Consider the following 15,987-nt stretch of genomic DNA (forward strand, 5'->3'; position numbering starts at 1 on the left):
ATCTGCTTTGGGGCTCAGAAGCACCTGTATTTCAGGTCTCTACAACTGGCTACGTCTAATTCCCTTTCAGGTCCTTTACAACACCTGACTGGCCAAGCCCAGCCTGTCCTTCACCTCCTCCACTGCTAGGCACCTATGTGCCTCCTCGCAAAAAGATGAGGCAAGGTAGGAGAAGAGCCAGCTATGAACCTCTGGAGCCTCTCTCAAATTATGGCTAAACAGACAGGTCTGGCCCCATGGCTCCCACCCTTGAAGGTTATGGCTTCCTCCCGATCTCCGAGCTTTACCCACTGGAGACTATCATCCGGGAGTCTGCGGTAAAGCCAAGGTGGTTCTGATGAACAGCCCACTTGGGAACCACCAGATTATGACAGTCATTACAAGGACTTGAGGGTCAGGGAGACCCTGGTTCCAGTCCCTGCCTGGTCCCTAACTAGCTGTGTGGCTTGTGCAAATTATAAAATTGTTCTGGGCCCCCAACCACCATCTGTACAAAGAAGACGGTACCCCATAGGGTCATTGTTAGTATTAAGTGGGAAAATCAGTATGAAGGCTTATGTCAAATCCATTATGCATGTGTCCTGCACAAAGTCATAGTTCAATAAATGTTAGCTACATTATCATCACCATCATATACCAGGTACTGATTCCTTCCAGTCACACTACCTCTACTCTGCAGTAGTAGTCCACGAGCTTTGTGGACTGAATATGTCTGGGATGACTATCAAATGTTAGGGGGAAAACTCCGCCCTTTTCAAGACTACCAAAACCCAGGTGAACTGAACAGAGCCAGTTCACGGTGCCAGACCACTAGCATTGCTTCTCAAAATTGAGAAAGCCCTGGGGATCTGGTTAAAATGAAGACCCTGATTCAGCAGGTCTGGGGTGGGACCGGAGACCCTGAATTTCTAATAAGCTCTTCCCAGGTAATGCCACCGTTACTGGCTTGCAGCCATTGAGTCGCAAGAATATAGGGCATATGTCACAAATACAAATTCCTGCACCCCATCTTAGACTAGGATAATCTAATTCTTCATGAGAGAGGGCTAGGAAGCTGTATATTTCGACAAATACCTGTGAGAATATCATCAGGAAATCTGAGAAACACTGCTCTTATAGCTAAGATCAGGAGTTGGCAAATTATTTTCTGCAAATGGCCAGAGAGTAAATATTTAAGTCATTGCGGGCCTTGGGGTTTCTGTTGCAACTGCTTAAGCCAGCCACTGTAGCATGAAAGCAGCTATTCAATAAGACAGTGTATAAATGAATGATCATTGCTGTGTTCCAATAAAACTTTATTTACAAAATGAGCAGTGGGCCAGATCTGGCTGGTAGGCTGTAATTTGCTGACTCGGGTTACAGATCAATTGCCTTAGCACATATTGGCAGAAGTAGCAGTAACAATTCTGAAGACAATTTGGGACAATTTCGTGGCAGGTTCTCCAGAATGCTCTAATGGGAAATAAAGATTTGGGGTGGCTCGTTTGTTCAAGTGCTTCAAATAAAGAGAGATACAGAAGAAAGCATCTGATTTTCAAAAACAAAACAAAAACAGTAGAAATGAGGAAGAGCTGTTCAGAGTAATGTGACCTAGAGCTTACTGCATACATTTCTGGCTCAACAGGACTGCAAAATGAATACGAAAACACGCAACAGTTAAAGGCACGTACCACTGGAGCAGTTCTGAGAGCAAGCTTCTAGAATTTTAGCAAGTCAACCAAGAGCATCAATATTTACTCATCAACATTGAATTTAGTTCAAAAAAGAAAAAAGAAAAAGAAAGAAAAAAAATGAAACGCCAGGCATGTCCACGTTTCAGAGTTCCTTGCCTTCTGAAAATACTGGGGCAGGAAACACAAATGTTATTGTTATGTAGTCAAATACATGGCAATATGTCAAGACGCCACAAATCAAAAACAGAGACTGCATATCAAGTGAAAATGTCTGAAAGTACACCAGCCAAGCAAAAACCTTCAGGAGTCATTTGCAGGCAGCTGCCCAGTGGGGGGGGGGGGGAAGGGGGGAGGGGGGGAGGAGCAAGCAATGGGACTACCTGGGGCTGTGTCAGCAAAGGAGTGGAAGGCAGGAAGAAACACTGGAGTAGACAGAGGGCAGGTTAGACCTCGTAGGGAGGAGAGGCTGCGCAATGGACACCGACCAACAGGCCACCATGATCCTTCCAGAGTTCCAGGAAACCTCTTCCACCAGATGCTTAAGGAGGTCTTGAAACACATTTAGAAGAGCTTTGAATCTGAGACATGCTCAAGTTAGCAAACATTGACTCGTGCTGGCTGAACTGAAAGCGAAAACCTGGAAAGGGTCAGAGAAGAGGAGTCTCTCTCATACGGGCTATGGAGGACAGGAAAAATAGGATAAAGACCAGGGTCGCTGTTCAGTGTGGAAGCGCAAGATATGCGAGGCTAGAAGGGAGAGAGGGAGGCTTGTTTGGCATGTGCCTGTGTGCAAAGCTGGCGTGGGCTTCATTTGTGTTCTCTATGCACTGTTTCAGACTGTAAGTGATGTGTATTTTGCAAATCCTACCTGCCCCCATCCTTCATGGAAGGCCCAGTAAATACCAATATGCACCTTAAGAGAGGAAAGTCTGCTACTTTCTTTTAAAATGTGCTGATGCGCACCCAGCAGGTGAAGTCAATACACGTTTTGTTGGATTTAAATTAAACTTTATTTTAGGAACACTGATTTCAAATTATCATAATTAAATAGTCACCTCTAGGCCGAATGAAAACTCGAAGTGCCGTACTACAATGTTAAGAGACAGGCTTGCATTTGGATCTTGGATACGCCGCTAACCAGTTTTGTGACCTTAGGTCAGTTCTTTAGTCTCTATGACTCAATTTCCTTTTCTGTAAAATGGGTATAATTAACCCCGACTGCTTCTCAGCAGTCACGAGGATAAAATGAGACATCAGTCCAAAAACAAGAGTGCAGCCAGTGCTTGGTACAGAGAAAGAACTGAGGACATGTGAGCTCCCTTCCCTTTCCCTAGTGCACCATAATATAATGTGATATTTAGAATTTTAATTCAGGCAATTACTTAAGTAGTAATTGCTATTTGTATTTACATAGCTGCTTTGATCCAAGAAGCTCAAAGGGCTTTACTAAATTTAGCATTTTAATAAATGTTTCATTTGCATTCCGTTGATTTTGTTTACCCACACCAAAACTCGGAATTTCCTAAAGACAGTCAGACAAGTGAAAGGGAACAAGATGATAGCTCCGTGTTCGCAGGTGGCCCAGGTCTGAGTTTTATCTCTCTGTCTCCGCTGTCACGGCTCCCTGGGTCCTCGGGAATAGAAGGGCAGTGAGAGACGAGGACGTGCCTGCTTCCTCTTTAGCCCCCTTCCGCTTCTGCCTGCTGAACTTCACCTTCACCACGCTTCTCTCAGGCTCTGGCAACCGAGGTATGTTTATTGCACCAATGAATTTATATATAATCAGCACAATAAACATTATTAAATTGCCGGAAGAAAATCAAAGCACGAAGCACGGTGCCAGTACTGAATTCTAATGATGCTGGATGGCGGTGATTGCACAGGGACAGGATCTCAACAAGCCTTGATTTGAGCGCTGGCATCCGCCTCACAAATCACATGGGCCGCTCCTCTCGTAATAGTGCTGAATACTGATAAATGTCTCTACCCTGCGCAACAGGGAAGTGGGTTTCTATTGGCAATCTTTACCAAAGTGTGTTTTTTCCCTTCTCTACACTCAAGGGTTTACCCTGAATGATTTAATTATAATTTTCCTTGTGTAAGACAAATTAAAGAGGAGAGTAGGAGTGCCGTGCCAAGCACATTATTTATCTCCTTAACAGATTGCAGCTCACCAAACCCCAGAGCTGCGGCTCCAAGCGGCTGCTCACAGGAGCCCGCAGAACGCACGGGGGCAAGAGTGCAGGCGAGGGAGGCTTCCAAACGACACTGAAATAGGCAGCCTCGGTGAGTCTGTGAGACATCTCACTCCTTTAAAAAACAAAAACTCTAAGGATCCTGCCTTTTGCCAACATGGTTCCACACAGAGCATTCCTGAATCCTTTTAGGAAGAATTCTTAAGCTGTTCACCTGAGATTGAGTGTGAAGGGCTAGATTATTACTCCGTGTGGCAGGGGCTCTTGCTTGTTCAGACACTGCTCTGGGGGGAACGGAGCGGGGGAAGGAATGTTACGCTGCCATCAACGGAGAGCCTGCAAAGTTACATATTTCACAAAGGCACTGGTGAGGAAGGGACGAGACTTCTCCAAGGGATCCCCTGTGACAAACGTCAAGTCAGTGTGTAAGTGAGAACATTGTCATAGTGACAGCTTCTTTACCATTTCCACTACTTCAAGAGGACATCGCATTGATGATTTAAAAATAAATCCTAAGATAAAACCAGATAAAACCTCATTATCCGTACCTGTATGTACACAAAGCTGGCTAACTAATAATTGAATTTTTAATGATCAATTCTGTAAGTTTCTAACTTCTGAATTATCTTTAACCTAAGGTGCTCATTTGTCTTGCTCACTATGTTCAGCTAAAACAGGCTCGCCAGAATTTTCTTTTAATTCAGCCGCAACCAGGAACGTACCCGGCAATATCAACAGAGAGACCCAAGATATTAAGGAGTGGCATAGCATTTCATCGTTGCTTCTTCTTTGCATAGATAACGGGAAAATTCGGCCTGTTTCTACAGCCAGGTTACAGCTCAGTAGAACCCAAATTCTTTTCTGATCCATATTCTAGTTTTGGCATGTAGTATAATGAAGATCAAGCCCCACTGGTGTGCGCATCATAAAAACAATTCAAACAAACTTATTCCCCTGGAATGAGACTGTCCTTACATCCATTTACTTTCAAACACACCTAAGACATGAAAAGGGCTATTCTTCTCCCACCTGTCTCATTGCTGATCTGCCACCTGCCTGCAGATATAGAACCGTTTAGAATGAAAGCGAGCACAGCGCATCTAAACCAGAAGAGTTTCCTGTGTCACAGGAAATCTGTACAGGCTCCACGACGGCCGACAAGATTGCAACAAATACCTTAAGTGCACGGGTCGGCATTTTTCCGCGGATGGCCTGTTCTGCCTATGGACCGAGATGTAATTCAATCACTCCACAGTAAATGGCGGCATCAACCCTAGACACCAAAAGCGAGCACAGCAAAGGACAACAACCTAGAACCTTTTCTTTAAAGCTCTCTAAGGTCCAGCATGATTGTTTGATTACAAAGACGCTGTAAGACGTGATAAGGCAGCAGCAAAGGTTGGCTTCCAGACGTACAAGGCCATCCTCACTGGAAACAACAGAAGCCACACTGGACCCAAGGCCTTCACACACATATCTTACTGTCCGCCATTCTATCCTTGGAATTCTCCGGAACGGGGGTATTTAAAACAACTCTTACTTCGCCTCTGTCTGCCACAGAAGTTCCAAAATGATCTTAAAAGGATAGCTGCAAGTTTTGGTTAGGACATCTATTATCCCCACAGCTCAGAACCTCTCACGTTCCTAGGCTTGGCTGGGACCCACGCCCACAACAGGCACAAATATTCAGAGAGCATTTTCTGTGATTACTGATCTCGAAATGGAGAAAATGTTGCTGGTAGAAAGATGCATATCTAATTAAACCCGTGGGCTTCTTAATGCTCAATAGTTCAAGAAATAGATGAAATTATATTTGTAATTGCTCAAGTGAAAAATATCATTAAAATAAACTTTCACTGAGTCATTTTTATTAAAAAAACAAAATATAGAATTTGTTTTTCCTGCGATAAGTGACATTTACTATCACACATTACTTTGAAAGTTTCTTTTCTTCTGTGTGGGGAAGCTGTGCATATGAAATAGATGGGAAACCGTTTAAAAATAGTACATTGAAAATAAAAGTTTTTAATTTTAGGAGCATTATATATATACATACACTCCACTTCTGAGAAGCATTCCACAGTAGTATTAATGCTTCTGGGGTGTGAGGATCCAATAACATGAATTAACAGCTTCATTTTCTTAGAACTGTCTGCTAACATGATGTATTCTGGATATCTCAAACAGACTCGGCTTCGGCTAACATTCAAGCAAAGCTGAGGACAATTACAATATATAAAGTCTTACCTTCCAAAGAGGAATAGGGCAACTGAGACGGCACTGCATTCCTCCTCGGGAGTTAAGACTTTATTTTCTAAATCTGTGTGTATAGACGTGGATTGTGTGTGCGCATACACAGACCCCTTCCGTCTCCCCATCCTTCCAACCTTCACTGAGCACTGACCAGGAAAAAGGCCAAGTTCTTTGGAGACACAATGATGCAAAAGATAGGCTCCCTGCCTCCAAGGAGGACAGTATATAGTGGCAAAGTTCTCTACCTTTTCTTGAACTGGGTGGATTCAAAATCGCCAGTACCAAGACTCTACTACTCCCTTTGAAGTTTGTTTAGAGCCCAGGTGTTCAGCTTGCACGGAGTGAGCACTGGGCGCCAAGAGTAAGCCTGGAACCCTTGCAATCCACCCCATCTACTGAGACACTAACCCTGCCTGCGTCCTTAAGCTTAGGTTAGATCGGCATAAGTGCTAATTCCATGTTGAAAAGGTGAAAATAATTAGATGCTTCACACCCAAACCATATTGAACACATTCTTAAGTAATTATATGCACATTCAAGTCACATGGATCCAATTAGGAATCGCTGACATATAGCGGAGCAAGGCCGCCCACCCCTCCCACATTCAAGACCCTTCCGGACACACATCTCAGTGGCTCATTCCTACCTTTCCCTTTTGGGAGTGTGGACTGAGAGCTGTCCATTGGTAGAGGCATGTGGGTTCATTATTAAGGAGGTCTTGGAAGGTGCAGAGGAGGAGACACATGTCGTGGTCAGATCCAAACTGCTGTGATTGCTGCCTGTGGTTTCTTCCGCAGAATGAGCACTTGTCACTTCTTTCCAGAGCTGCTGCAGTTCTGTTGGAATCATGCCTGAAACAAACAAATTGGATAATTAAATCAATTAACAGCTAATTCCGTCCTCTTCAAACAGTAATTAAATCAAAGAGTCAGTAAACAAAGCCTAGTGTTAGGGGGTTTTTTTTGGTGTGTGTGTTTTTTTCCCCTCCCAACTGAGGCAAATACGGTAGTAACAACCGTGTCCTCCCACTAAACAGCCGAGTTGAAGTGCCCTCATCACACATAAAAGACCTCCGTGAAAAGGATTCAAAACAGTCACTCTGCAAAAACAGTATGCCTCCATCCAAACTGTTGTTTCTAGATTTTTGAAAAGGAGTAGATAGATGTTATTGTATTTTTAGACACAAAGAAGGGCTCGAAATAAATTTGTTCTACTATACTATTATGACAACACGAACCACAAAATGAATAATTTTTGTGCTTAAGTCTTAAATGATGACAAATAGCTTTGTTATTAAATATAGTTTTTATTAATCACTTTTAGACATAAATTATGAATTCATATCGTCTTCCTGAAATGCTTTTCAACTTTTAACATTCAAATTGATTATACTATGATTATTTCATTAACACACCTATCTTCCTCATTAATTTTGGTTTCTAGTACCACATGCTTAATTGATGGATGTGTCTACAGCAAAACTGTGTAACTTTTTTTTAAACAAGTAACACTATTATTACTGTCACTTCTTAGATCAATGCTAATGAACCATTGCAGAATAAAACGCAAACGTAAAATAAACTCGGAGTAATAAAGTTCTCTTGTTTCTTAAGGGGGTCAAAGTGGACATGGGTCTTCAGGAGGAAGGGTCTCACCTGTACTCTCCCCCAAGAGGAGAGTCTCCCTATTACGGCCTCCTAGCCTTTATTCTGGACGCATGCCTCTGCAACCCGGGCTTCCCAGAACCCACCTCAGTGCATGTGCAGGCGTGCGCAGGCACATGAGAAAAAGATTCTAAAGGGCAGCTACCAACAAGAAACAACAACAGCCGCTCCTTCCGAAAGACAGCTGAAAGAAATCGTCAACCCTGCACAGCATAAGGCAACTCCGCATTAGAACTGGATGTCTGGACTGCAGTTCATTGTTTCAATCAACTGTAACACAGCCATCCCAGAAAGCCTGCCATTTTCTGACTATATAGCAGCACCCGAAACAGGCGTGTTTCTTACCAAACCTAAGCTATTGAATTAAAAAAGAAGGCTGTGTGCATTATATTCATTTGAAACACATAATAAAAAATGCCAAGGTCTAAATTTAATTTATTTTTGTCATTTAGAATACAATGGATAGATAATCATCTCAACGTGATCAGCCAAACATCTTTACTTTGCTAAACTGTTAAAGATTTTAATTATGCTAGCATTGGAGAGCACTGGTCTAATGAGGCGATGGACTCCAGAGAATCCGAGTGGTTAAGAACTGTGAAATGAGTCTGATAGGATTTTTTTATATTCACCGTGGATCGTTTGCATATCAAAGAGGAGTAAATTATTGCACAGCAGACCAATAACCTTCCCCGCCTTTCTGAGAGGAGTGTTAACAAAAACAGTTGGTCTCTCCTAACGGTTCTCCACGAAAATGTTCAAATGCTCAAGTATTTGCAATTAATATATATTATAAAAGGAGGCTTCAAATGATACATTAAGTGGTCAGATATTCTTAGAACGCATCCTCGACAGCCAAGTCGGTTTTCTTCTCCCTTCATAAAAATCAAATGCCAATTATATTTTGATGGATTTTGTCCCAAATGAGCATTTAGTTATTAGGCATATTCAATTATTACTTGTCCCCTGAAATTAAGCCTCAGAGGCAAATTAAACAAAGGGAAAGGTCACTCCACAATCCCGTGTCCGGTTCTGCTGCATCTGGGCTATTATTTTCAAACACCTTCCGAAGTGACATGTGGGATGTGTTTGTAGCTAACAGGCCTGCCACTGAGGTCCGCACACCAACAATTACCTGTGAATATGGCTGACCCTCCGACCACTGTTTACTCAGTTGAAACAATAGTGAATAGGCTTGTCTGTTGATGATAGCATATTGATACAAAGCTACACAAGTCAACACCTATTTTTATTTTCTAGGGAGTAAATACACATGAAAAGAACAAGCCGCCCATTTTTCAATGCAAACTAATTGATTTCTGGGTCAGCTGCATGGGAAGTGAAAAAATGGAAGAACACGGTTTCTAACAACTGTGTTAACACTTTCCCTCCAAGAAAGGCGGAACTTCAGAGCTGTTTGAGAAGCGAGCTATTTATCCAGCAAATAAAGACAGAGGCAACTGTCTGGTTACACTTGTCATGCCTACACAGTACATGAGCGTTACTCCGCTCTCCTTTTCTTCAGGGGGCTGGCAAATCAGTTTCATCCCTCGCAAAGGGAAATGGTAAATAAAACAGTAACTCGCTGACAACAGGGGTACTTTTGGGTCAAATTTCACTGTGATGATTACGTTTGAGAACATTCTCATCAGACTTACAGAGAGCAGTCAAATCGGTCTCCTCCATCAATGCTACCTACACCTTGTTAGCGATGTTAAACTATTACTTCAACGCACACTATCTAAGGGAGGATGCTATTATTCGACAGCCACGATCTCGTGATAGAATTAAGACAGATAAAAGGCAGGCTAGTCACTCATCAGACTCCATGGATATCAAATGTCCAAAAAGCATCACGTATTTCCTCCAATATGGTAGACAGGAATAACAGTACCAGGTTAAACAAGTTCATTAACAGGTATATATCGAGCACATAATCTCTCGTTCATATTTTCAAAATTCACGGGTCAGAATGATATTGAGTATCAGGGGGTCACTGCTTCAAGAGACCAGGGAGAAAAGCATATGTGCTAATTACATAAAACAGAGAAGACCCTATAATACTAGTACTTAACAATAAAAAAATGTCCCTCCATTTCATACCATAAAGCCTTCAGGAAAGATGAAAAAAAAAATAAAGGCCTTCAAAATACTACTTTCCATCTAGCCATACTTTCACATTTCTACACGTTTAAGGTGACTTAGCCAAGGCTACGAGCAGGTACGTAAAAGAATCCCGACGACTCTATCACAAAGTAGCCATCACTGGCATTTGTAACACCTAACCCCTGTGCCTTGCTACATTTCTTTTTCCAGGACAACCGACCCCTTCATTATAAAAGAAAATGCAGACACCGGCTTAAAAAATGTATGTTGTGGGACAGTTGACAGATTACTGCTCACGGAACTCAATTTTACAACCCCAGGTATCACTGGCTCAAAGACAAACAGAGTTGATCAACCTTTTTTTGTCCTTGTGCATCCATACCCAGGTGACCATGTGCAAGCAAGCAGAAAGTTGATTTAAACCTCATAATGACATCAGTTTTAAGCCATCATGTCTCTGATAAAAAAAAATTGTGTTGTAGTCCAACATGACTGAATTCTCAAGCCACTTTGGGCGAGGGGGTAGGAGAGACAGGACCAACCTCTGGATCCCACAGAAGATGGCAGTGACACAGGGAGCTCACTTTGCTGCCACAACCTGGCTCCCGGAATACGGTATTTACATGTAGGCATCTTGGGCACACATGAGGGCACCCCTTAGATGTTAAATACGCTCCTTCTTGATGTTGCAGGGGCTAATAGTTATAGCAGATTGCTAAGCATATCAATCAATGCCATGACTAGTGAATTACCTACTGGTGTCTCTGATATGTTACTGCAGAGATTACACTTCATGCATCACCACATTCATTTCTTTCACATTACACATGAGCTTGTCTTGTCACTGCCCAATTGCCCTCTTTTGGACAGCTTAACTGATGTACTATAACAATGAACCTTAGTGAGCAAACTTAATAGTATAGGAGCAGTGGGAAAAGATGAGAGGTTGAAGCCTGAGTCCGGTGGGTGTGTCAGAACAGCCTGCGAGGTTTCCAACAATAAACCCAAAGGTGTAATTAATGCACGTTATAACATTTTGCAAGCACAAAAACACATTAGCCGATGTGTCTTTTCTTCTCCCCTTGTACTCCTCTGTTACCAAATCTTCTATTCTGACAGCCATGGAGATGCTGATTATGTATCTGGTAGTTGAGCAGTAATGGCAAAAAGGGGAGGAGGGCCAGGAGGGACATCAGAGGAGAAAGCCCCAGTTACACTACTGAAAACGGAAACGAAAACAGAAAACCCCGGAGGAGATCTAAGCTGGGTGTGGTTGACTCAAGAGACAAGATTCAGATGTGGACATGGCTCTCTGGCTCTACCTGACACCGAAAGTTGCTGAACGAATGAGCATGTCCTAGTCACCATGAAGAAGGTTCCACATTTTCAACCCTCTTCAGAAGGCAACGGAATCCAAGACATCAAAGGCATTAGCTACCAGCCTTTAAAGCCCATACACATACATCCGAGCCTACTACAGCTGCCAAGGCCAGGGTTCACGAGGAGGAGACTGAAATGTGCTGTACCATGCACAGGACGGGGAAATCAAAACACAGCAGGACACCTTCTTCTTTCCTTCCATACTTTCCTGCGTTCTCCTTCTGAACAGTCCATGTGCATTCACATTAGACATGTCAAAGAGTTGCCTAAACCACGAGGATGTCCTAAAATGGCTAGAAATCCTCTTTTGTTTCTGACGTCCAACACCCACGGTAATAACACGTCAATGGCTTTTCAAAAGAAATTTTGAAATCCATGAAATCTTGGTCCTTTGCGAGGAACTCTAGTTTTGGAAGAGCAAGAGGTAGACATGCTACCTGTTCTGATGAGTGTAGAACTTGCTCAAAAAAACCATCCGACGAATGCAAGCAAGGAATGAGAAAAAAGAAAACCCAACAAAAGAGATTACTCTTAGTAGAATAAACCTGAATTTATCCCTAGAACTGACAAAGTGGCATTTCAAAAGCATCACTCAGCTTTACAACAGGACAGGATACAATGATAGAAAACATACCTTACACTGGCTAAACAAAAGCCTTCGAGAAAATTCACCTGCGATTCCCAACGGACCATGCTCAATGGGACTGAAAGGGTCCACAAGTCAAAGTCGCACTGCTTTCTCCTACTCCAAGAGTGTGCAGGGGTGGGGTTCCTCTGCTTCTGCTCAGCATCGGACCACCCCGTATGCCTTCTTGTTGGCATCCATGAGCAAGCAAGCCCTTCGGCTTCTACAAAGCTCACTCCTTAGGACCTGGTCCAGCCTTTTCTCTGAAGTTCGTGTCTGCTTGCTTTAGACGGACCATGGCCTTGCGGGTGTACCACACACAGCCCGCCGCCGCGGCCCCGATGTCTGCGCGGAGCGGTGCCTGCCGGGTCACGAACGCTTACCTTGAGCAAGGGGCTGGAGGGGAAGGGCGGGCTGCCCTGGCTGAATGGTAAGGAGGCCTTGGCGCTGTAAAGACAGGAGGTGCTGCTGCTGGAGCTGCTGCATCTGGAGGAGCTGCTGCTGAAAAGCCAACTGCTGGGTAGCCACCTGTTGCTGCTGCAAGAGATCAGGGAGACAAGAAATGAGATGGCCACGTCCCGAGGAAGGTCCAGAGGACGGACGTCTCAAAACACGTCGTCATCGTCAGACACCGACGATGCTGGCTGGGGTCTAGTGGAGGGGCTGGTGTCGGGGCTGCTGTGAGAGGGACAGGACAGAGCGCCTCTGAAGAGAATGGGGGGTGGGAGGGCGCTGGATACCCTCCCCCACTGCTGCCTGTGGCACAGAAAAATCACTCGTCGATCAAGTCAGCGTCTCCTACAGTTTGAAAGACCTGAGTGTTTCTAGGGGAGATGGAAACTTCCAGACTTTGAAATGCGTAATGATTCACGCCACAGAGAAGGAATGCACCATTCCGGTCTGGAGGGATTTGAACCCTGAACCACGGAGAGTACGGAAGGAGCGGCCTTCCTCTTGCCTGCACCGGGAGCTCTTAACTACTCTGTTTATCACTCCTGACATAAATAAATGAGAAAAAATCAGACCTTTGAAGAAGAAAAACTTCATCTAATATTGTTAATTAGCCATGACAAACGATGAAATAACATTGTAAATCTTTCATAGAAACAGCCACTAGATTTTAATTACACACATTCATAATTTAGCAAACAACATCGCACTCGGCTGTGAGTGTTTTCATCTGAGGGACACCTTAAGCTCCAGATGCTTCAACTTGGCTTTAGTTTCAGAAACCCCCAGGTCCGCTCGCCTGTCCTGCTTCCCCACCCGCTTTGTTCCTGAAAAGAAGGGGCTTTACGGTATGATAAATATCTTTTTGTTGATTGGACAATGACAGGAGGAAAACTTTTGTTGTGTAAAACATCAATACATCATTCCTGTGTTTAGCAGGCCTCACTCCAGCCAAAAAAAATTAATGTAGATTTCCTCAGTAATTATCTGAGTGATAGAAAGATAATACAGTGCAGTAGTACAATAAATAGAAGGAAATTATCTAATATCCTTAATCTGCTAGGAATCAAATCGAGGTGGAGGTCTTAGCCACATTATGGCTAACAATTATGAAAGGAGAATTAACCCTTCCCAAACTGTAGCCAAAAAAAAAAAAAAAAGATTCTTTAAGAAAAGGAAAAAAACAAACAAAAACACGATCCATTTTCCTAATTCTGAGTATCATTCAAAACATCAGGAAGATTTCTGCAACTAAAAGGGTCTGTACAACCCTTTCAGAGCTTCTAATAACTACACTTTACAAACAACTGCATTCACTTAACCTAACACATGACCTTGATCTGATACAGCCATAAAATGGTATGTGTATCAAGACCTTCTGATGCCAAGTTCAAAGGAAGAGAAAAATGGTGGTTTCCTTTCGGTCTCCGTGCAGTTTATTTTACAGTAAAAACCATCATTCTCCTATTAGCAACCAATTTCAGACTTACTACCATGCCACTGAGAAAGTTAATTGAGTTTCACTCCAAAAAACAAATTCTATACCACTAACAACAAAAATTTAAATAAATTTAAATGAAAAGCCAGTGTTTTCATTTTAAGAACAGCATGCATAAAATGATCCAATTGTTTTCACCCCTTCCCATGTTATCACATTAATGTAAAACCCAATGATAGTTATATTCATGTCAAAATGATTTTTTCACTTCTTCAACAGATATTAATTCATGACACTTAAAAAAAAGAAGAAGGAAGGAAGAGAAAAAAAACAACATGGATACAATAAAAGATCGGGGAACCAGCTCTTCTTGAAGTAGAAAAGAATGGAGAGGGGGTGCTGGAGTTTGGGGAGGGTGTTTCCTGTCTTACTGTAAATGAAATGTTTAAAAATTTTGTATTTATATAAAATGACTGATGGCTTTTCTGTTGTCTCTGTGGCCATCCCTAGGAAAAGCTCATGAAAGCTGTCCACGTTTGAAAAGCCAGGATATAAAAGTATACAAGGCCCATTGTCCAAAGAAAGAATTTAAAAGCAACACTGGTTGCCAAACTGTGCTCCCCACCCAGTTACCAAACACAGGATACGAGCCCGTTTGTTTACTTCTCACAATTGAATGCATACAAAAAAGGTCTCCGCGCAGTCCCCTGGACAGGTCAGTAGTCAGTGTTAAAATGCTAAAATGCCCTGATAAACCCTGCATTTCAGATCCCCTCCCTAGAGCTGCAGTCAAAGGTCTGTTTTCCTTTCTTCGGCTCCTCCCTGCTGCCTAACATAAACTGTCATAACTGCCCGGACAAACGGCCCTTTTAAAACAATCAACTTAGCCTACCTCACCCGCACAGGATGGGATCTTTTTTTTTTTTTTTTTTTTGTAGCTCGACTGAAAATTAATTCTGCCTTCAATTTTCCACACCCGTTCTGTCAAATATTAACGAGCAGTCACGTCAATAGCTGTGTGGGGCTACAGAAGATCTGTCTCCTAGGAAGGTCTTGGGGCCAACTCAATGGGGAGCCTAACTTTCTCAAGGAAACATCCCAAGGCAACTTTAGAAAAAAGTTGAGTGAAGGTACATTGTTCTGGCTGAGGATCCAGTGTCTTACTGCAGAGGTAATCAAAAAGGGGGAAAAGGTGGCGGTGGTGGAGGTGGGGGGGAGTGGGGGAGGTGGCTGACGATTCAAAATTACGAGCCACTAATGACTGGGGATTCGGTAGATTAATACACTTGTTCCATCTGTCAACATCCAAGTTCAAACCTTGTTAAAATCAGAACCACCAGTCCACGTCATGAAATTGCTACCATGTGACTCTGTTTCACCAGAGCACAAAAGGACCTCCACCTGCATGATAATTTCAGGAGCCTACCCCCTCACCTCAGGAAAATAAGGATCTCTTAATCACCGTTACAAAAGCTCTCAACCAAATCCACCAGCATGGTGGACATGCAGCGGAATCCAAGGGCACCTGCCCGCCGGTCTGCCCATTCCCTCGGGATGTGAAGGCAACCTATCTCTCGTATCACCTTTGCCTTGGAAGTGGATGACAGAATGTGAGCCCAGCAAACCACCCGTCCCAGAGATGCCAAAAGGTGACTGTAACGTCTCGCCCTCTCCTTGCTCAGACACAAAGTACTCCCTTCCCAAACACAGACACCACCATCATCCTTGTGTGCCAAGATGCCCCCGTTCTGACAGCAGCAATTTGGGAGAGTCAACTTTTATCCTTCCTTCTGCTGTGTAACTTTCCCCTTCACATTTCTTTATCTGCCCTCTGAGCTCATCTGAACTTTCATGTTCTCTCAGCGTGCAGACGTGCATTCCAAACTCTGTCTAACAGACCAAATAAGAGGTTAATAAGAAGTGGCAACAGAAAGAAAAAACACAATCCCTGGTAACTGATAAGAATGACAGTGGCAGCCCTTTTTTGTTTGTCTTCAAATATAGAGTTAAAGATCTTTAAAAAACTAAATTTTGATGCCTTTGAAAAGAAAGAAGCACAAAATAACAACAGGGGGTTATTGCCTGCGAGCCACAGGGGAGAAACTCCATAATTCTTATTCTCCCTTTTGAAGGCTGTTAGAAATCTGATTCAAAAAAGCAACAGCAGAAGGGGAAACCTCTTGAGGCTGTAACCATTTCCTGT

General features: G+C 43.1%; 1 protein-coding gene across 19 annotated transcripts in view; it reads right to left on the minus strand.

Moving 5' to 3' along the window:
• FOXP1 (forkhead box P1) overlaps positions 1 to 15,987 on the minus strand; it is a 571,962-nt gene that overhangs the window by 73,468 nt on the left and 482,507 nt on the right. For all 19 annotated transcript variants that reach the window (XM_026501232.4, XM_026501233.4, XM_026501229.4 and 16 more), the window contains 2 exons: positions 12,280 to 12,433; positions 6,768 to 6,972 (listed from right to left, as the gene is read on the minus strand). In XM_026501232.4, the coding sequence (XP_026357017.1) occupies positions 6,768 to 6,972; positions 12,280 to 12,433 (359 nt within the window). The remainder of the gene's footprint in view (positions 1 to 6,767; positions 6,973 to 12,279; positions 12,434 to 15,987) is intronic.

This window comes from Ursus arctos, unplaced genomic scaffold (genome assembly GCF_023065955.2).
Source record: "Ursus arctos isolate Adak ecotype North America unplaced genomic scaffold, UrsArc2.0 scaffold_14, whole genome shotgun sequence".
In the NCBI taxonomy this organism is placed as follows: domain Eukaryota; kingdom Metazoa; phylum Chordata; class Mammalia; order Carnivora; family Ursidae; genus Ursus; species Ursus arctos.